Source organism: Odocoileus virginianus, chromosome 15 (genome assembly GCF_023699985.2).
Source record: "Odocoileus virginianus isolate 20LAN1187 ecotype Illinois chromosome 15, Ovbor_1.2, whole genome shotgun sequence".
Taxonomy (NCBI): domain Eukaryota; kingdom Metazoa; phylum Chordata; class Mammalia; order Artiodactyla; family Cervidae; genus Odocoileus; species Odocoileus virginianus.
The window spans coordinates 20826572-20848966 of record NC_069688.1 but is presented as its reverse complement, the minus strand read 5'-3'; the positions used below and the strand labels follow the sequence as shown (position 1 = coordinate 20848966).

The window sequence follows — 22395 nt, the reverse complement described above, 5'->3', positions numbered from 1 at the left end:
ACAAAGAGGACATCAGCTCATATCTCTTGTTTTCATTAAAATGGCTATTCTTTGTGATTGTTGTTGAGTCGCTAACTGGTATCTGACTCTTTGCTGACCCCATGGACTGTAGGCCACCACGCTCCCCATCCCTGGGATTTCCCAGGCAAGAATACTGGAGTGGGTAGTCATTTCCTCCTCCAGGGGATCTTCCTGATCTTCCTGACCCAGGGATGGAATCAGGGTCTCCTTCCCTGGCAGTCATATTCTTTACCGCTGAGCCACCAGAGAAGGCCCGTAGTGGTTTTAGGACCTACCTTATCTCCTTACAGGGTTATGTTTTGCTTTCACAGCTACTGTGCTTACTTTAACAGCTCCATGGTACTGCACTTTTTCAAATTTGCTATTTGTAAAACCAGGTTTTCCAAAACAGAACTGAATTAGAAAATGCCAAATTTTTTGATAAACTCAAAATAACATGCTCCATACCCACCACGTAAATTTAAAGTACTAACAGTTAATTTTTGTTCCCATACTAAATAAGTAAAAACTTTTTTTAAAAAAGATTAATTTTTCCTTCCTCTTCCAAAAACCTACTTGTTTGTAATGACCTTCACACATACAACTCTCGAATTGAGATAAATTTAGTTTTGTAGGAATAATATATTAAATGATTTCTTGTGATATTTTGAACTTGTATAATTTTGCTAAAATACTTCTGAACTGGGTTCCTTTTCCAGTTATCTGCATAAGACAACAAGGAAAGATTACATGATGTGAGAAGAAATAATAACCTTGAGGAATATTAAAATTTAACATTGGGATGGAGGAAAGCAGACAAGGAGAACCAGATTCCCATCCTAGAAATCAAAGCCATGGTTGCTGGTAGGTGGATTTAGAAGAACGAGGTGACTGAACCTGGTTTTTAGGACAAAGTTGACTTCTGTTCAGCAACAGCACTTTCAGCAAGGGCTTGACATAGGAGCTGTTGCTGTTCAGTAGCTAAGTTGGGTCCAACACTTTGCGATTCCATGGACTGCAGCACGCCAGGCTTCCCTGTCCTTCACTATCTCTGGGAGTTCACTCAAACTCATGTCCATTGAGTCAGTGATGCTATCCAACCACCTCATCCTCTGCCACCCCTTCTTTTGCCCTCAGTCTTTCCCAGCATCAGGCTCTTTCCCAATGAGTCAGCTCTTTGCATCAGATGGCCAACATATTAGAGCTTCAACATCAGTCCTTCTAATGAATATTCAGAATTGATTTCCTTTAGGATTGCCTGGTTTGATCTCCCTGCAGTCCAAGGGACTCTCAAGAGTCTTCTCCAACACCACAGTTCAAAAGCATCAATTCATTGGCACTCAGTCTTCTTTATGGTCCAACACTTACATCCATACATGGCTACTGGGAAAACCACAGCTTTGACTATCTGGACCTTTGTTGGCAAAGTGATGTCTCTATGATGTAGGAGCTGTGCTTGGACTTTAAAGAATGAAGTCACTGGACCAGGTCATTAGGTCAAAGTGGACATGCCTTTAGCAATAGCACTTTCAGCAACAGCTTGATATAGAAGCTGTGCTTGGATTGTTAAGGCAGAAGGGAGAAGCAGAAACCTTCAGAGGAGGGGAGATGCACAGAAGTGTTTTGAGATTGCTCGTTTGGTTGAGTTTATTTTAGGATAAAAGAAGTGAATTTATCTGTGAAAGAAGCAAGAGGGGACAATGATGACTGGTGAAGTTTTAAGAACTTGTGAAAGAAATGAAAAGGAATGCCAAGGAAAGAGACTGTGGCCTTGGAGAGGAAGAACATCTCTTTCTGGATGTGGGCAGAGTGTAGGATAACTGCCACCACAGATGAGACTTTAAGTAGGAGGAAGAGGGACTGGGGAGGTTCACATCTGTGGACTTCCACTTTCTTCTATTAAGAGAGATTGAGAGTAGGGGGTCTACAGAGTGAGGTGAGAGGTTAGAACCATTCTCCAGGGAAGCAAAAGGGAGCTGTCTACGACTGCATGGTATTGGTCCAGTGCTGTGGGCTCTGTCTACAAAGCTGGGGACAAACCAGCCACAGACCCATACCAACAAAAGCTTCCCTCTGTGCATGGTAGCAACAGGAGTTCATGGTAGGCATGTTTAAAATACAATAGATTGAAGAAATTACAGAGGATCAGTTTGTTATACCAGAGGTGTTAAAACAAGATTTGAACTATGCTGAAATGCCTTATTTCAGACAGACAAGCCATGGACAGATACCTATTAAAAGCATTCTTAAATAAATTCTGGAATTCAATTCCCCAAATGAACATGGTCACAGCTCATATCCAAACATCTTCCCTGCTCCTGGGGACCACAGAGAGTGACACAGAGAAAAGGGGATAGGGACCTTGTAAACCCTGTGGTCAGAGACACTAACAGACAGAGAAAATGTACAGACTCCACATGTCAGCAGTGATGCCTAACGACTGGAAGAGCTTGCCGGGAGAGAAAGCAGGGAGCCATGGCGGGTGGCCCAGGGGAGGACCTTGTCATGGTAGATACCAGAAGGACTTGCAAAAATACACGCTCTGAAGAGCAGGTGGCCACGCACAGGGCACAAGTTGAGGATGAAACTCCTGAGAACAGGGCTGAGATCATACAGAGCTAAGCTTACAAGAGTTATGAGAAAGCAAAAGAGAACAGAGAGTGTTGAGGAGGGTCTATCCACTGCTGAGCTCGGAAAGCAGTTAAATGAGAGGGTCACCGGGTAAGGGGTCAGGAAACACAGGACAGGCACAGAAGCTCCCTGATAAGCACAGAGAAATGAAGAACTTGCCTAGGGTCACACAGCTAAGTGACTGGGCCAGAACCCAAGCCCTTAACCATTCTACTTCACCACCTAGAATGGTGGTGATGTCTGGGAATACCCTACACTTAGCTTCATGATTCAAATGTTTAAATGCATTTTATCTAATTCACAAAAGTCAACCAAGAAAATTGCTGTTGGAGGCATTACTTGGTACAACATTAGGATAGTGTCATTAGGGATGGTTTTTAAAGGGAAACAGAAAGGTATCTGACAAAAATAGTATGGTACCCAATGCTGACAGAAGGAGGTAGATACAGAGTGTACTTGGGCCTTACCTGGTGGCTCAGTGGTGAAGAATCCACCTCCCAGTGCAGGAGATACAGGTTCACTCCCTGAGTTGGGAAGATACCCTGCAGAAGGAAATGGCAACCCACTCCAGTATTCTTGCCTGGAAAATTCCACAGTTAGAGGAGCCTGGTGGGCTATAGTTCATGGGGTTGCAAAGAGTTGAACACAACTTAGCAACTAAGCATGCATGCATTAAATGGGAGCAGACAGCTCAGTTTATTCCTTTTATAAAAAATCCTTTAATATAAAGAGGAAAATAAAAAGAAAATGTTACCCTTAGAGATCTATAAAAGGAACTATTGGCTACTTGAAAAAAACAAGGTTCTATTTTTTTTTTTTGGTTCTATTTTTTTTAACCTAGAAAACAATATAGAGAGCTTTGAAGTTAAAGCTATGGTAATAATATAAATTAAAATTCATTAGGAAAATTGATACATAAATGAATTTCCCAGAAACCAGGAGAAAAGCAAAATACATTGAAAATAACAAGACAAGGCAATGGGAGGCTCAGTCTGGGAAGTCTAGGAAGAGAAAAACATGGAAAATAGGATAAAAGTATCAACAATTTAGGAAACAAAACTTTCCAGATTGAAAAGATTTAGTATTGATTTCCCAGACAATGAATGAAAACACTACAAGAAGGCATATCACCATAAGATTTTGGAACAGTAGGGGCAATGAGAAAGTCCTGAAAACCTCCAGGAATTTTATTAAAAATCCAAACCACATATCAAAGATAACAATCCTGGAAGATAATAGAGGCTACTACTTACAAAATTCTGAGGGAAAATCATTTCCAACTTAGAATTCTATACCCAGCCAAACTATCAACTGAATGGACAAGCTGACTAAAGACCTCTCCACACAAGCAAGGTGTCAAAATTTTACTTCTGTGCACCTTTTCTCAGGAAACTACTTCAGGGTTTACTCCACAAAAAGCAAGTATATAAACCAAAGAAGAAGAAAAAGAAAACATAGGATCCAGGACATTAGTATAATACAGAGACAAAGGGCAAAGCTGATGGTGAGTAAAGATCACAAGCAGACTGGAACAGGTCTGAAGACTCAAAGACAATAAAGTAAGTGAATATCTGTGTTTGAATGGACTGAAATAATACTTCCATAATTTGAAGAGTGTCTGGATTTAACTTAATGATGAGTACAGAGAAAACAAAGCAAATAAAACAGAAAGTTTATTAGCCTTTAGTGGGGCATGAAATATTGGGCAACACAAGAAAAGCCATTTTTCATAAGAAATGATTCAGTTCAAAATAGCCTTGTAGAGTTCTAATGATGTAATACAGTATGTTGATCTAATCGGAGCTATAACATAAAAATGATGAAAGGAAGAATGGAGAGGAATTATGACTATAGAGAACAGGAATAGGAGTGATCCTAATTTCCCAAAGAGAGAAGTCACTAAACAAAAACTGAAACTAAACAAATCAAGAAGAGTCTACGTAAGCACACTATTTAGAGGTGCAGAGTTAGACAACAAAATTGATAGCAAAAAGTTGAAAGTGGTTGGGAGACTCTAAGAGTTTGTGTGACATTCTAGAGGGATTTGGGGGGCGGTGGGTGGTGGAAATAATTCTAGTGCAACTATTTGACTCTTTATAACTGATGAAAATCAAGACTAAATTCAAAAATAAAAAGAAATTGAATGTGTGGCTAGGTCTTAGGAGAAGATGAATGATAGGGATATATATTTTTTTTTAAGGGATAGTGTGAACACAGTCCCCTACTACCACAAATTATGTGGTTGAGATTCCTACATTTGGGGAAGTCACAGAGGTCAGCACATCAGGAGTGCAATGGATGAGCCTCACCCTGGGAAAACCACCTTCCTGATCATGGTATCTCTCCTCCCAGGTAAGTATGATAGTGACATATTTTAATGTGGTTTTTCTATGAAAAGAATTTTAATAAACAATATCAAAGTGACTGAACTAAATATTTTTTGATTATGCTGATACACATGCATCAACTCACTATGAGTAATCCATACTTTCTTTATAATAGAGTAATAAAACACTACAGTCTCCCCCAAAAGACTAAAAGAAAAACACAAGCCACCCATTCAGCTAAGGAAAGCAGAAGCAGCTGAGAAGGACTGAACTAAAGCAAGACAGCTTCCTGAACACTGCTGGATAGGGCATCAGATTACAAAAAGGGAAAACCTAAAGGTCTATGGAATAATAGAGTGCAGCCAGAAGAAATTTAAAGGGAAAGGAGAAAAAAAAAACCTTGACAGAATAATGGCAGCCAATGCCAGAAGCCAGTCCTCTTTCAGAGGAGTCGAGTTACAGAATCTCCCTGGCTTCAGAACTGTAAGTAGACCTTGCCCCTTTTAGGAATGGTAAATCATATTAGAACACACTATACTGTCCGTCTGACCAAATATTTGTCAAACACTCAGTAATTGTGATGTCCTTAAGAAATTTCAATTCTGCCACAAGATGAAGAGTAAGGATCTTTTTTAAAGACAGAAAAAATAACCTGTTTTCTCCCCTATTTCTCAAGTGAATGTCATGACAAGGGTCACACTGGTCTACTCTGGGTAGATCACGTGACCATCACTCATTGTCTCCTGGAATGTGTCTTTCCACAATTATTTCTGAATTTCCTGCTATCGTGAATTTCCCTGGTGGCTCAGTGGTAAAGAATCTGCTTGTCAATGCAGGAGATGCGGTTCCATCCCTGGGTCGGAAAGATCCCCTGGAGAAGGCAATGGCAACCCACTCCTGCATTTTTACCTGGGTGATCCCATGGACAGAAGAGCCTGGCAGGCTATAGTCCATGGGGTCACAGACAGTCGGACATGGCTTAGCATCCAAACAACAACAACAGGTCCACTATCCAGTATTGGTTTTAATTTAGATTTAGATTTAATTTAGATTTGAGGACAACTTTTAGATTCCATTTATCAGCATTCTCCCCACTGTCCATATTTTACAGATTTCTCCTTAGGCAACACAAATCTAATTTTAAAGAAGTTTGGTTTTTTTTTTCCTAATTCTCTGAAGAGGGTCCCAGAGTCAGATCTTTACTTGGAACTCACAACCTGGCAGGCACCTGATGAGAGTAGAGGGAACCCCATGATAGGTGTTTTATTTGTGAAACTGAAAATGAAAGTCACTCAGTTGTGTCAGACTCTTTGCGACCCCGCGGACTATACAGTCCACGGAATTCTCCAGGCCAGAATACTGGAGTGGGTAGCTGTTTCCAACCCAGGATCGAATCCAAGTCTCCTGCATTGCAGGCGGATTCTTTACCAGCTGAGCCATCAGGGAGACCAGTACAGAGGCTCAAAGACCTCATGGAAGAGATCACTAAGAAGCTGGGGCTGTTATCAACAGTTACCCCCCACCCACAATCCCTCTGCCTCTCCCCATCAAAAGGACACAACCGCAACCAGGAACAAAATGACTTCTCCTTAATTGGGAGGAACTGTTCAAATGGAAAATAAATTTACCCTGAAGAGGATATCAGGGTTGCCCCAGAGAAGGAAGGAGAAAGCTGTTTTGAGGCTCCTTTCAGGAATTTGCCCCTGGAGCGAGTGGAGGCTTTATGTGGAGTTGAAAGGAGTACATTGGAAGGAAGGAGGCGCCAGGGGGCGCTGCTGGCTCACTGCTGGGGTGCGCTTCCCCGTGCCTGCAAAGAGGAAAGTCCTCAACGGATAGAGGGCAGCAGCCTGGGGAGGTGTCAGGACACTCACAGGACAGGCAGGCCGTGTCCCCAGCAGAGGGAAGGGGGTACCCGTCTCTCCTGACTGTAGCCATGTTTGGTGATTGTGCCGTCTGGGAAAGTCGAGGAAACCAAAGAGGGAATCAGTCATGCTTCTTGTTTTCAAGGAGCTTTTAGCCTACCACCAACAGTTTTACTAAAACTATATATGTATTTTTTTTAATAAATACTTTACATACCACATACCAAAATCATTTCCAGATGGATTAGAGAGCATCTGTAAAACTGGAGGAAAATAGAATAGAATAGTTAATACGAATTTGCAGGAGGAGATTTCCAAGTTTTTATAAAAACAGTGAAAAAATGTATAAAGGAGATTGTCAGGTTTAATTATATAAAAATTATAACTTCTGTATATTAAAATGTGAATAAATAAAATATGAACAAGGGACTAAGAAAAATATTTAGCCAAAATGTGACTGGGAAAAAAGGTTAATTTTTTTTTCTATAAAGAACACATAAAAATAAAACTAAAAAATTATCATGCCCTAATAGGGAAACAGAAAAAAATCTTGACAAGTCAACTCATAATAAAGAAAATACATTTAGGACACAAATATTAGAAAAAGGAAAATATCTCACAAGTACTGAAGAACTGCAAATTAAAAATACAGTGTCTTAAAAATACATACCTGCACAAAATTCTTACTGCTAATGATGTTGTGGCAAACCAGGATCTTCCATGCACTGCTGGTGACAGGATAGGATACAATAATTTGGAAAGTACTTGCAGTTTGGCAATGTATATCAAGATTCTCCAAAACATTTATATTCACTGATTCAATAATTATGTCTCTGGAAATCCATCTTACCAAATGTTAATTAAAACATAAAATAAGCATCTTGATGAACAGAATGTTCACTCAGGGCCATTTATTCTGGAGAAAAATTCAAAACAAGGTAAATATCCAAAGTGATTAAATAAATTACAATACACAATTGATTCAAAATGTTATGATGGTGGTGATAATATGAAAATACTTGTACTACATCATTAAGGGAATGAGAAAGAGTCTAAAACTTTGTATTAGTTTATTACCTTTTAAAAATCAACACATTTTTCATAAAATATACAGACAAAAAGACTGAAAGAAGTTTTGTTTGTTTGGGGCTGGTTGTCTGGGGAACTATGAATGTTTATTTTCTTCCTTTTTTAAAACTCTTCTCTTTTTTCAAATTTCTAAAAATTCTTTATAACATAAACATTTAAAAATGAAAAGTCACAAAAATCACTTGCATTTCTATACATTAACAATGAACAATGAAAAGAAAATCAAGAGAATAACTCCATTTTGTAATACACCAAAAAGAATAAAATACTTAGGAATAAATCTAACCAACGACATAGAAGACTTATACCCTGATAACTACAAAACGTTGCTGAAAGAAATTAAAGACGATACAGATAAATAGAAAGACATCTCACGTTCATGGATTGAAAGACTTTAATATTGTTTAAAATGCCTATACTACTGTATCTACATATTCAACACAATCTACATCAAAACCAAAACCTCGATGGAAAATTTTCAGAAATAGAAAAATTCATCCTTAAATTCATAGGGCATTTCAAGGGACCTCTGATAACCAAAACAATTTTGAAGAAGAACAAATTTGAAAGCCTCACACTTTCTGTTTCAAAACATTACAAAGACCCAGTAAGCGAAAGAGCATCGTACTAGCATAAAGACAGAGAAATCGACCAATGGAATACAACAAAATAGCCCAGAAATAAGCCCTCACTTACACTGTCAAATAATTTTTGATAAGGGTGCTGAGACCACTTAGTTGGGAAAGGACTGTCTCTTGACCAAATGGTTCTGGGAACTGAATATCCTCATGCAAAAAAATGACATGGGACCCTTATACTATATGCAAAAATTAAGTCAAAGTGGATTAAAATCTAAACATAAACCCTAAAACTATAAAATTCCTAGAAGAAAACCTAGGAGGAAACCTTCACGATATTGGACTTGGCAATAATTTCTTGGATATGACACTAAAGGCATAGGCAACAAAAGCAAAAATGAACAAATGGGACTACACCAAACTTCAAAACGTGCACATGAAAGGAAACAAAGTGAAAAGGCAACCTAGGGAATGGAAGGAAGTATTTGCAAGTTGTGTATCTGATAACGGGTTACATTCAGGATATATGACAAACTCCTACAATTCAACAACTAAAATCAAATAACTTGAATTTCAAATGGGCAAAGGAATTCAGACACCCCCAGAGGAGATATACAAAGCATATGAAAAGATGCTCATTATCACTAATCATCACAGAAATGCAAATCAAAACCAAAACAAGGTATCGCCTAACATCCATTTGGATGACTACTGGCAAAATATCCCAAAATATCAAGTGTTGAGGATGTGGAGAAATTGAAATGCTTATGCACTGCAAAACTGTGCAGCAGTCTCTACTGAGTATTCTTTTTAATATTTATTTATTTTTTTGTCTGCTTCAGGTCTTAGTTGCAGCACTCAGGACACTCAGGATCTTCACTGAGGTGCAGACTCTTTAGCTGTTATGCATGGGCTTACTGCCCCACAGCATGTGGGATCTTAGTTCCCCGACCAGGTATCAAACTTGCATCCCCTGCAAGGCAGATTCTTAACTACTGGACCACCAGAGAAGTCCCCTCTATTGAGTATTGAAACAGTATTGAGGTTCCTAAAAGAAATGTAAAAAGGAACTACCATGTGATCCAGCAGTCCCACTTCTAATATATATAAAAAGAACTGAAAGACAAACTGTGGTTATTCAGACTGGAGTATTTGGCAGACATTTCCTGGGGAATGAATGAAGTGAGCCCATCAACAAGGAAAACAATCAGTAGTCAGTTATCAATAATAAAAATCTGGGCTTCAGGTAAAAATTCGAACTATGGAAAACTTGTAGAACTATGGAAAACCATGAACTTGAATCACAGCATCCAATACATAACGACTTTACTGTAGTGATGTTAACAGATGTGACATTTTAATATTATATAATCAAACGTTTAGAAGAGCTGCATAAGCCAGTGAATCAATATTTTCCAAAGGACCAATGCACAATGTTGCAAAATTATGCACGAGTAAACGTAAAAGATCCATTCAAGGTACTAGTGTGTGTGTGTGTTAGTTGCTCAGTTGTGTCCAGCTCTTGGCCACCCCATGGACCGTAGCCCGCCAGGCTCCTCGGTCCATGGAATTCTCCAGGCAAGAATACTGGAGTGGGTTGCCATTTCCTTCTCCAGCAAAGTACTAGAGACTGATGTTTTTTTAATGTAAGAGAGTACAAAAAGGTCAGGGATACGGTTTCAGATTCCGACTGTAACTAATCTTTAAAAAAATATTACTGGGACCTCCCTGGCAGTCCAGTGGTTAGGACTCTGCTCTTCCAATGCAGGGGGTGCGGGATCAATCCCTGGTCAGGGAACGAAGGTCCTACATGCACAAGGTGTGATGAAAAAATAAAAATTAAAAAAAAACAAACTGAGGGACTGCAATAAAAATTGAGATAAAAGCAGAAATCAATGAATCAAAAGACTAAAATAAAACTTAAAAAAAAGGAAGAAACTACCACTCAACCAGCTTTGGTATATCAAAGACTATCCATGAATATCTGAAAAGATAATTAAAGTTATCCTCCTTTTACCAGCTACGTATCTGTGCCTCTACAAAAACAGAGTATTATGACAGACTGGATGCAGAAAACAGATATGATATTTCTTCCTCCATTACACCAGACATTAAAGAGATTTGCAAAAAATGTAAAACAGTGCCACTCTTCTCACTAAACTTTTTTTGTTATGGAAAATATCCTTATTTTTCATAAAATATGTGGTGCCAAAGAAGCAACTCTGAAGTTTTTCTTGCATGCCCTAGAAAAATTTACAGAGTTGTGTGGTAATGGGTGCCCTAAAGATTTGGTAGAATGCATGCTTTTTTGAGAGGTAACTATAAACTTTAACTTTTTAACTATATACTTTTTTTCTATGGTAGTTTATTTGTCTCAGTCTCTCTTTTCTGGAGTCAGTTTTGGCAATTTTAATGTTCTAGAACAGTGACTCTCAAACTTTTTGGTCTTAGGAACTCTTTATATGTTTAAAAATTATTGCGGATCCCCAAGAGCTTTTGTTAATGTGGCTTATATCTACAGATATTGGCTATGAAAAGTGAAAGTGAAAGTCGCTCAGTCGTGTAAAACTCTTTGCGACCCCATGAACTATACAGTCCATAGAATTCTCCAGGCCAGAATACTGGAGTGGGTAGCCTTTCCCTTCTCCAGGAATCTTCCCAACCCAGGGATCAAACCCAGGTCTCCTGCATTGCAGGCAGATTCTTTACCAGCTGAGCCACAAGGGAAGCCCAAGAATATTGGAATGGGTACCATATCCCTTCTCCAGCAGATCTTCCCGACCCAGGAATCAACCCGGGGACTCCTGCATCGCAGGTGGATTCTTCACCAACTGAGCTATCAGGGAAGGCCAGTATTTGTTATAATAGAGACTAAAAATTGGGAAATTTAAAAACATTTACTTATTTAAAAATGGTAACAGATTTAAAAATATAGCAATGAATAAATCTGTATATTCGCAATGTTGCAGTTATCTGTCACTGAACAGAAAAGCTGCCACACAGTGGGCAGATGAAAATAGCACACGGTTACAATCTCACTTCCTGCGGATCGGGAATCCAGGCAGGCTCAGGGGAGACCACGCTCAGGGTCCCTTGTGAAGGCTGCACTCAAGCTGTAGGCTCCTGCAGGGGGAAGATGGCTCCCAACACCCAGAGTGACTGGCAGCATCTCAATGCTTCAGGGCTATTGCACCGGGAGCCTCAGTTCCTTGCTGGCCATAGATGCCTTCATTCCTGCACACGTGCCTCTCCATCCAGTGTCTCCCGTGGGGATAGCTGCGCCACCAAAGCTAACGACTGGGGGCCAGCAGGCCAGGGATCAGCATCTTAGTTAATCTATTCGTGGAAGTGAGAGCCCAGCACTTTCCCTGAAGTGGAGGGCATGATCACAAGGACAGGAATTGCAGGTGGGAGGGCGAGCATGAGGGTCTCATCAGAGGGCGTCCCCATACAGGAGCGATGGGGCAGAATTCAACCATGGTGAGAGCCGGGGGCTCCAATCTTCTCACAAAGGAAGGCAAGCTGTAGAAATCTTTTGTAAAAATTGTGGGGACTTCCCTTCTCTTCCAGTGGCAGAGACTCTGCAGGCCCAATGGAGGGGGGCCCAGATTAGATCAGGACATCGGAATCACAAGGTGTGGCTATGGGAATCCTCTGCAGGCTACCTGTGGAAGCTAGAAATTCTTCAGGTTAAAACAAGTAACTAATCTTTACGAAAGTACTACTGGGACTTCCCTGGCAGTTCAGTGGTTACGACTCTGCGCTGAGTAATTCTTCAGGTTGAAACAAGAGACAGTAGCATCTCTAGGCCTGCAGGCCTACGAACAGGAGGATTAAAGGAAGGAGGGGCGTACTGAGGCCCAGAGGGCCTGGCATTCAGCCCCACCCCTACAGAGAATTCCCTGAGCTCAGCAGTTTAATAAGATTGAAAATTACCAACCCCGAAGCAGGCTGCACATGTATCTTTGTCAGTGAGAAGACCTTCCTGGGTCCTTGGTTCTTTCCTACTGCTCACTCTGCGGACCATGTTAATGAGCAAGTAGAGCTAACTGACTGTGACTTCTATGGAATTTAAAACTAAAACTTGAAAGAGTTAAAAAAAAAAAAATGAAGATTCTTGGGTAAAGAAGATGTGGTACATCATACAATGGATTATCACTCGGCCATAAAAAGGAATGAAATAATGCCATTTGCAGCAACGTGGACAGACCTAGAGAGTGTCATACTGAGTGAAGTCAGTCAGACAAAGACACTTATCATATTTCTTATATTGTAATCTTAAAAAAGGTACAAATGAATCTATTTACAAAAGAGCAATAGACTCACAGATGTAGAAAACAAAATAGGGGGGAGATTGTGATTATGAGAGTAGATTGTGACACAGACACACTACTATGTGTAAACTACAGAACTAATGAGGACCTAGTGTAGAGGACAGAGAACTCCACCCAATAGTCTGTAACGACCTACATGGGGAAAGGAACTGAGAGAGTAGATATACGTAAATGTATAATTTATTCACTTTGCTATGCAGTGGAAGCTAACATTGTAAATTAATTCTACTCCAATACAAAAATGTTTTAAATGTTGAGTCTACCATAAAATGGATCTCTACAAGATCAAACCAGTCAATCCTCAAGGAAATCAGTCCTGAATATTCATGGGAAGGACTGATGCTGAAGCTGAAGCTGCAATACCAGGCCACCTGATGTGAAGAACTGACTCACTGGAAAAGACCCTGATGCTGGGAAAGATTGAAGGCAGGAGAAGAAAGGGACAACAAAGGATGAGATGGTTGGATGGCATCACCAAGGATCACCAACTCGATGGACATGAGTTTGAGCAAGCTCCAGGAGTTGGTGATAGACAGGGAAGCCTGGCGTGCTGCAGTCCTTGGGGTCGCAAAGAGTCGGTCACGACTGAGTGACTGAACTGAACTGATCTTAAAATGGACACATATGAGTAGCTCAGTGAAATTTCTGACCTCAACTAGAGTGAAATCTATAAAGCCCTTCTATGTCATTTTCTTTAACATAAGAGGATTTTAACCTCTCAGACACTCTAATGCTACTAGTGATGAAGATTAGACTAATGTACACTGAGAAACAGGGCTTCCCAGGTGCCTGCCAATGCAGGTTACACGTAACAACGCAGGTTTGATCCCTGGGTCAGGAAGATCCGCTGGAGGAGAGCAAGGCAACCCACTCCAGTATTCCTGCCTGGGAAATCCCATGGACAGAGGAGCCTGGTGGGCTACAGTCCATGCGGTCGCACAGAGTTGAACACAACTGAAGCTATTTGGCACACACGCACAAAGAGAAATAGTACAGGGTAGTGGCCAAGATGCAGCCTCTGAGTTCAAACTAGACAGCGTGGGTTCAGGCAATGGCTTTTCCTGTGACCTTGGGCAGGTCACCTAAGCTCAGCTTTCTCATATATATAGAATATGAATCCAAGGTTGACATGAGGATCAAACAAATAGATATTCACACAGGTAGTCCATTTCCAACAGGTTGGCTACTATCATGTAGGTGACAGCACACATTAGGTGCTCTGATCCCCACCTGTAATCCTAGTAAAGCAGGAGCCTCCTTTCCACACAACATAGGTGGACACGAGACCAAGTTTTTATTCTTTCTCTTTCTGGTTTCTATTCTGAAATTTCAGAGTGAGGAGTTTTCACTGCAATTTAGATCAAAAATTAAATAAAATAGTGTCTAAGCAGAGTCATCCACATTCGACAACCTATTTTTATTGTTTTCTTTCCACACGTACACATGGGCACCATGAACTGAGTTCTTTTGAACTGTTGTTAACTTCCTTTTGGAGGTAGTTTGATGACACTGTCATTGCAGCGAAAGACCAGCAGATGGCTGTCCACAAAAACACACAAATACCTGCAGGAAAAGGCTTTACAAGATAGTTTCCAAAGAACTGCAAAAATTAGTGCAAGAAAGCTATGGATGTCACATTGAAAACACAGACTTTGAAACGGCCTTATGAATACTTTTTAACAGACTTGGTTGCCAAGGGAGAAGGGGGTGGGGAGGGATGGACTGGGAGTTTGGGATTAGCAAACTATGATATGTAGATGAATAAACAATGAGGTCTCGTTATATAGCACAAGGAATTTCAATCAATATCCTGTGATAAACCATAATGGAAAAGAATATGAAAAAGAATATATATGTATACAACTGAATCACTTTGCTATACAGCAGAAATTAACACCACATTCTAAATCAACTATACTGCAATAAAAATTTTTAAAGAATATTTTTACACTTGAGACAAAAAGTTAATTCTATTCTTCACACAAAAATCTTTGTCACACTGCCAGAAGAAGTATCTACTGGGATATAACCTTCCCAGAGGGCCATTTACTTAATGCCAAAGTATTTAAAATATGTTTTTCTTTGATGAAGCCATCAAAAAATAAATATACCTAGTCATTGATTTAAGATATTAAGCCTGAGCTAACAAATCTGTCTATAGCAGTGGTTCTCATTTTGGGGTGGTTTTGTCCCATGGGGGACATTTGACGATATCTAGGGACGTGTTTGTCACAATTGGAGGGGAGAGGCTGGGACAGGCATCCAGTGGGCAGAGGCTAGGATAACCCTAGACATCCTACAACACACAGGACAGCCCCCCTCAACAGAGATTCAGGTGGCCCCAAATGTCAACTGTGCTGGGATTGAGACACCTGGACTAGAAGCATGTGCCTCGTGTACTGTTTTTGTAAGAGTGAAGCAGTGAAAACAACTTAAGTGTCCAAAACAGAGGACTAGCTATATAAATGACGAATGACTCACCCATACAAGACAGTTGTTAAAAGGAATGTTGCAGAAGTATAATTATTGTGACAAAATATTCTGTGTATAAAGCTTACTGAACTGTATATGCAGTGAAGTGAAGTGAATTCGCTCAGCTCAGTCGTGTCCAACTCTTTGCGACCCCATGGACTATAGTCTACCAGGCTCCTCAGTCCATGGAATATTTCAGGCAAGAGTACTGGAGTGGGTTGTCACTTCGAGCCCACATTTTAAAGGGCTATACACACAGCTGAGGGTGTAAATAGGTGGTCTGTCTCTGAACGTAGCATTCTGTATTTTATTCTTCTTTGTGCTTATCATTAATCTTTACTTTTTCTTCAATGAACATCTAACTAATATTAGAATATTACAATTTTAATACAAATTTGGGTACCGCAGCAGTTGATAACTTTTGAGAGAAAAATACAACAAAATGTTTGAAACTAAACCTTATACTTCAAAACACTGATATTTTTCACTGCATTCATCTAATATCTCAACCAGCTATTTCCTTAGTACCAGTCACATCAAATAATTTTCCCCATAAATGCTGGGCCATATTTTGCCTTTTCCTATACTTAAATTCTTTTTCTATAGTCAGGAAGTCTAAGAATAGATGTACCACAATCACAAATGTACTTCTCAAGCACTCCACCATTGAATTTCTAGCCGTCTTTTGAGCATGTGTTTGTTCAATCTCTCTTGTCATGTCCAACTCTTTGCAACCCCATGGACTTCAGCACGCCAGGCCTCCCTGTCCTTCACCATCTCCCAGAGTTTGTGCAAACTCATGTCCCTTTTGAGCACCAGTAAAACCTGAATGCTGCTGTAAGCTTTCTTTGAAGATGCATACTCAGTACTAATGCAGTTGTGGTTGATCACTACCGGGGGAGTTTAGGCAATTGTATTTTTGTCTATTTATGGCTGTTAGCCATGCCCAGATGGTGCTAATGATAAAGAACCCACCTGCCAATGCAGGAGACACAGGAGACTTTGGTTCAATCCCTGGGTTGGGAAGATCCCCTGGAGAAGGAAATGGCAATCCTGGAGAATTCCAGTATGCTTGCCTGGAGAATCCCAGGGACAGAGGAACTTGGTGGGCTACAGTTCACAAGGTCACAAAGAGTCAGACATAACTGAGTGACTGAGCACGAGCCATGCCAAGACATGAAAGCCCAAAGTTACGAAGTCTCATTTAGGTCACAACTAGTAAAACAAGAAAGCAGGTTTTTGGATTTTCTGCTGCAAATTCTACTAATAAAGTATTTACAGCTAACGGATGACATTTTAAAATAACTGAACTGAAAAATGTCCAAATTTTAACACTTAAATTGCTTGTTAAATGGAAGCAAAATCTAGAACATATTCTTTGTGAGCCAAAGATAGCCAGGTATTAGCTGTGCCTGATGGAAAAAGTCAATGATATTATTCGATCTGTTTCAAGTATAATTTCCCTCCAAGGAACAGAAGAGAAAGGCTCAAGAAAGGCCCCTAACTGAAAGGATCAGATTTGAGTCAGAGCGAATCACTCTTATGCACTCAGGTTCACCTGCAAAATAATAGGAGGTTATTGACCCTCACTTCTGCCCTGTATCAAAACCCAACTCACCCATTTCGTCCTACGTAACCACTCCGTCATCTGTAAGCATGTGTGTCCTGACTACCAGGTCAGCCGACTACTCTCGGGGTGTCCACTCTACTCTGTCCCATTCTGACTATGAACAGACAGACGCTCAGTATCGGGGAGATCCTCAGGGATCTCGGCCAGCCTCACTTTATCCCGACAGAGGAGATAACACGCCTTTGAATTGAATCGGGTGGAGGGCCTGGGTGTCCAGGCGGGGGCCTCGGATGCACCACACGCCCCCAGATAAGCGGGCAGCGCGGGGAGCGTTTGCCCTTAGGTCCGGAGGGAAGAACTTCGCTCACATACTTTCTAGAAACATTCTGCAGATGCTTCTGCTGGCCTGGGAAGCCAGAGGATGAAATACCACGAAAGGATGTTATGAAAAATAACTGCTAATTAAAAAAAATAACATGATCAGCCATTTCCCCTGATATCCACGTGAGCTGTGCTCAGAAAAGCTACCGCTTCACAGAGCACGAGTGATTCGGCTTCCACGGGCAGTGGACTTTGCAGGGTAGAAGCCACAAGCACGGAGGCCGGCGGTCGGCGCACCAAGCGGGGGAGTTTGTGGGGTTTTAGGTCAGGTCGTAATCTCCCCATCACCTCCGCCAGGTGCCCTCGAGGACCGCGCCGCCGGGACTGCACTTCCCGGAGCTTAGACTCCGCCTGGCCGACAGGGGGCGCGCGCAGCCACGCCTAGCCTACCCCTTCAGGGGAGCCCCAGCCCCGGCTCGCGCAGCCGCCTTAGAGCCCGCCGGACGATTCCCCTTCCGGGGCAGCGCGGAGAGGCGTGCGGGACCCGGATGCAAACGCGAGCGCGGCTATATATGCACCCCGCAGGCCTCACCCCTTCCTTTTTGAGGAAGACGCGGTCCCGGCTGCAGCGGAGCTTAGTGCTGCCTGCTCCTGTTCCTGACTCACCGCTGTTCGCTCTCGCCGAGGAACAAGTCGGTCAGGAAGCAGCGCCGCAGCCATGGTGAGTATGGGGCGTCCGGGTCGCGTCCTGGAGCAACGCTGGGTTAGAGGGAGGGAACGGGACTCGCTGGTCCAGGGAATGGGCTTGTAGATGCCGCCAGGAACTGAAGGCACCGAGCGCGCTGGTCCCCGGACTTGACAGGCTTCCTAAGGGTTCTTTATTCCCACCTGTGTGATAACAGGCCTTTAAAGACACCGGCAAGACTCCTGTGGAGCCAGAGGTGGCCATTCACCGGATTAGGATCACCCTCACCAGCCGCAACGTGAAGTCTCTGGAGAAGGGTCAGTGCGGCGAATTTGGGGGTCTCGGGGCTTGTTCCTGGGCGCAGAGTCGGCTCTCGGGGGCCACCGTCCTCTTTCAAAACAGTTAAGAATGGTCCACACTCGGTGTGTGCCGTGTTGGCGGTGAGGAGAGAATTGCTGTGTTGACTTACGGTGATCGTTTTATACGCTATTCTGAGCCCGCGGCGGTTCGACTTTGAGCCGGCTCTTGTGCCATAAGGGAACCAACTGAAGGATGCTTTTACTTCCCTGCAGTGTGTGCTGACTTGATCAGAGGCGCGAAGGAAAAGAATCTCAAAGTGAAAGGACCAGTTCGGATGCCTACCAAGGTGAGAGAGTGTCCGGGGCAGGAGGTGGAAAATGGTAGTTGGAGAGAAGATGGAGAAATTAGAAAACATTAACTAAGTGAAATGGGAGCACTGAATATGAAATAGGAAACTGAGACAAACTTAGTAAAAGTAAGCGGTTCTGTTACAGTCCAGTTGCTTTTAAACATGGCTGCTCGTTAAAAACATCTGGAGATTGGAGAAAAATAGCGATACCTGGGCATTTGTATTTTTCAAAAAATTCGAAGATAATTCTGATGTGCATTTGGGTATCAGAATGCATTTTTGCTTTTTAGGGTGAGGGATTTAGCTGCTAAAAGACTTTTATGTACCGATGCTAACAATAAACATCCAGGGTCAAATGCTGATAAAATCTGGTTCGTGTTAAATATGTATTTTCTGGAAGTAAAACGGTTGAAGGTTTTTGCTGCTGGTGTTTGGTGTGCCTTTGTCACAGTATCAAGGGTCCTCTTGTGACCGAGGGAAAATAGAATTGCTATTAAAAATTGTATCTGGAAAGTATTTATATAAAGTGGGCTGAGGCCCTGGTAAGTTTTCAAATGGAATCTGTAATGATTGTATAAGTGTCCTAGGGAAGCACAACAGACCATAAATGCTTGGTTTTCATTTTTTCTTGTTGCAGACTCTGAGAATAACTACAAGGAAAACTCCTTGTGGTGAAGGTTCTAAGACTTGGGATCGATTCCAAATGAGGATCCACAAGCGACTCATTGACCTGCACAGCCCTTCTGAAATTGTCAAGCAGATCACTTCCATCAGTATTGAGCCAGGAGTCGAGGTGGAAGTCACCATTGCCGATGCCTAAATCAATCTTTTTAATAAATGGATAATCAGTTGTTAAATCTTGTTGACTTTTATTCATAATACTGACAAGTCTTAGGAATAGAGTTGTGTTATGGAATTGATTCCACTTTTTAAGTAGAATAATCAGAATTCCATGGATAGCCTGTGGTGGTTGACCCTGTTTCCTTTGTTTTCCAGGCGCCAATAAGCTAGTTTACACATGACAGCATTTGAGAACAGAATTGTGTTAACTGCCACATGAGATCTTGCTGTTGATGAATATTGGGATTTTTGAACATGTGTGTGGGTTTAACTTTGGAATTGTCAGAGGTGCCTGGGATGATTCTAGTATGACCAGCTGTGGTTAGAAACCTAGCGTGATAAAAGGCAAGGAACTCAGAAGCTAGATCTTAATATCCAGCCCTGACTGCCCATTTGTCATAACTCCTTTTAAACTTGACAAATTTCAGTAAGTTGTGGAAACTTTTATAGATACTGGTGCCTTAATTATATTTTAGATGAGAAAATATACAATAAAATATAAAACAATCCTAGTACTTAGATTTAGGTTGTATCTATAGATAAATGTTTTATATATACTCCTTGGAATCACTTTTCAGTTAATATATATAGGTTATTCAGTATGAAGCTAAGTTAAGCATTTATATGTTTAGGGCTGAAAAAGACATCTTAGGTCAGATTCCATTTATCCAAACCTCCATTGGCATGATACTGGATGACACTGCCAAGCTCCAGGACCCTGCTTATACATTGTATTCCCGTTGTGTAGACATAAAAATTGGTTTTTGAGTTTTAATTTGCCTAATGTTCTGAGCCTTAGTAGCACAGCTGAATTTTAGTGTGCCCCTGGGTTGAGGATCCATCTTGATGCCCCATTGAAGGGTTGAAGTCTTTGCTGTTTATAATTGTTCAAATTAGGTGGTTATCCTAAACAAATGTATGTCTGTTCCACAAAAGTATATGACAGGTATATAAGCATTTTACAAATAATAAAATTTGCCATTCTTAGGATTGCAATAATGAAATTCCTGCCTTTCCTGCCAGGAGCCCAGTCCACTTTGGATTACCTTGTTCAGTGACATCAGTTAGCATGTATGTTTAAACTGTTCAGGTTTGTCTGTGTATCCAATTATGTACCAGATGCCAGAACCTCATAACTGGAAGTTGACAAGTTGACACCTTGTTTTTAGCCTGTTTTCAACCCATGTCCAACACATGCTGCACAGTCATTCTGATATTGGAATTCTCATCCCTAAACACTTCTGCAACATCCAAGTGCTTTTGATTCTGTTTTTTTCCTTCAAGCAGGTCTCCAAAACACCAGATTTTGAAAAGGGATTTTAGTGGAGTAGAACCTGGAGAGGTGTTAATAATACTAAGGTTTAGCAAAGATGCTAAGGTAACCTATGCTACCCATTTATAACAACATTGTGCCAGATCAACTTTTAAACTAACTAGCTTGGGAAAACAAAATTTCATTGCATAAAAAGAATCTTACAGTTCTATTCCTGAGGCCAGCAGTGATCTAACCTTTCCTAGAGAAGCTGGTGTTAAGAAGTTGGTAGAAAATCAGCCTGGCAGTGAGCTACTGACTTGCACTCTAGCCCAATTTTCAGCATTCTCTGCACTAGAAAGTTCTAAAACTACAGTGGCAGTTAAGATCATTAATGGCTAAAGAGTAGGTTGTTAAGCAAAATGTGCCTTCATAAATCAAAAGATACAACTTGCATACAGTTCTGAAATGTAACCAACACATGCCAGGGTGACTGATGGTTTAGCAGTTGTCATCACATAAGGATAATTGCATTTAAGCCATAAGCAATAATACATAGGGCTTGAAATATAGCTGAAACCCGGCACTTAAAATTCAGGAACTGCTATTATCTTAATTCCTTTGTTAAGTCCCTAAATTTTGTGGGACTCTGTCACCCCATGGACTGCAGCACACCAGGTTTCCCTATCCTGAAATGCAGTGAACTAACTGGGTTTTTAGTCTTAAGTTCCACAGCTGGTTGGTTAGGCGAATGCTCAAACTACCACACAATTGCACTCATCTCACACGCTAGTCAAGTAATGCTCAAAATTATCCAAGCCAGGCTTCAGCAATAGGTGAACCGTGAGCTTCCAGATGTTCAAGCTGGTTTTAGAAAAGGCAGAGGAACCAGAGATCAAATTGCCAACATCTGCTGGGTCCTCGAAAAAGCAAGAGAGTTCAGAAAAACATCTATTTCTTCTTTATTGACTATGCCAAAGCCTTTGACTGTGTGGATCACAATAAACTGGAAAATTCTGAAAGAGATGGGAATACCAGACCATCTGACCTGCCTCTTGAGAAACCTATATGCAGGTCAGGAAGCAATAGTTAGAACTGGACATGGAACAACAGACTGGTTCCAAATAGGAAAAGGAGTATGTCAAGGCTGTATATTGTCACCCTGCTTATTTAACATATGCAGAGTACATCATGAGAAACGCTGGGCTGGAAGAAGCACAAGCTGGGATCAAGATTGCCAGTAGAAATTGATATAACCTCAGATATGCAGATGACACCCTGATGGCAGAAAGTGAAGAGGAACTAAAAAGCCTGTTAGTGAAAGTGAAAGAGGAGAGTGAAAAAGTTGGCTTAAAGCTTAACATTCAGAAAACTAATCATGGCAACTGGTCCCATCACTTCATGGGAAATAGATGGGGAAACAGTGGCTGACTTTATCTTTCTGGGCTCCAAGATCACTGCAGATGGGGATTGCAGCCATGAAATTAAAAGACGCTTATTCCTTGGAAGGAAAGTTAGGACCAACCTAGGTAGCATATTAAAAAGCAGAGACATTACTTTGCCAACAAAGGTCCATCTAGTCAAGGCTATGGTTTTTCCAGTGGTCATGTGTGGATGTGAGAGTTGGACTGTGAAGAAAGCTGAGCGCCAAAAAATTGATGCTTTTGAACTGTGGTGTTGGAGGAGACTTGAGAGAGAGTCCCTTGGACTGCAAGGAGATCCAACCAGTCCATCCTAAAGGAGATCAGTCCTGGGTGTTCATTGGAAAGACTGATGCTGAAGCTG

The 22395-nt window shown here is 41.3% G+C and overlaps 1 protein-coding gene and 2 non-coding genes across 3 annotated transcripts; 2 read left to right on the top strand and 1 right to left on the bottom strand.

Annotated features, from left to right (window-relative positions):
* Window positions 1–4827: 4827 nt before the first annotated feature.
* On the bottom strand, window positions 4828–4991 carry LOC139038530 (U1 spliceosomal RNA). Its single transcript, XR_011491575.1, has one exon. It is a non-coding gene; the product is annotated as a U1 spliceosomal RNA (small nuclear RNA).
* A 12776-nt stretch (window positions 4992–17767) lies between these two features.
* On the top strand, window positions 17768–19375 carry RPS20 (ribosomal protein S20). The gene is made up of 4 exons (XM_070477132.1): window positions 17768–17905; window positions 18087–18186; window positions 18442–18515; window positions 19156–19375. The coding sequence occupies exons 1-4, from the start codon at window positions 17903–17905 to the stop codon at window positions 19336–19338; spliced, it is 360 nt and encodes a 119-aa protein (XP_070333233.1). The 5' UTR covers window positions 17768–17902; the 3' UTR covers window positions 19339–19375.
* LOC139038529 (small nucleolar RNA U54) lies at window positions 18305–18371 on the top strand. Its single transcript, XR_011491574.1, has one exon. It is a non-coding gene; the product is annotated as a small nucleolar RNA U54 (small nucleolar RNA).
* Window positions 19376–22395: the final 3020 nt, after the last annotated feature.

Bases quoted from the DNA above. Each gene is read 5' to 3' on its own strand.
- RPS20 (XM_070477132.1), top strand. The intron at 18,187-18,441 runs GTCAGTGCGGCG...ACTTCCCTGCAG, and splicing joins CGTGAAGTCTCTGGAGAAGG to TGTGTGCTGACTTGATCAGA. The intron at 18,516-19,155 runs GTGAGAGAGTGT...TTCTTGTTGCAG, and splicing joins CAGTTCGGATGCCTACCAAG to ACTCTGAGAATAACTACAAG.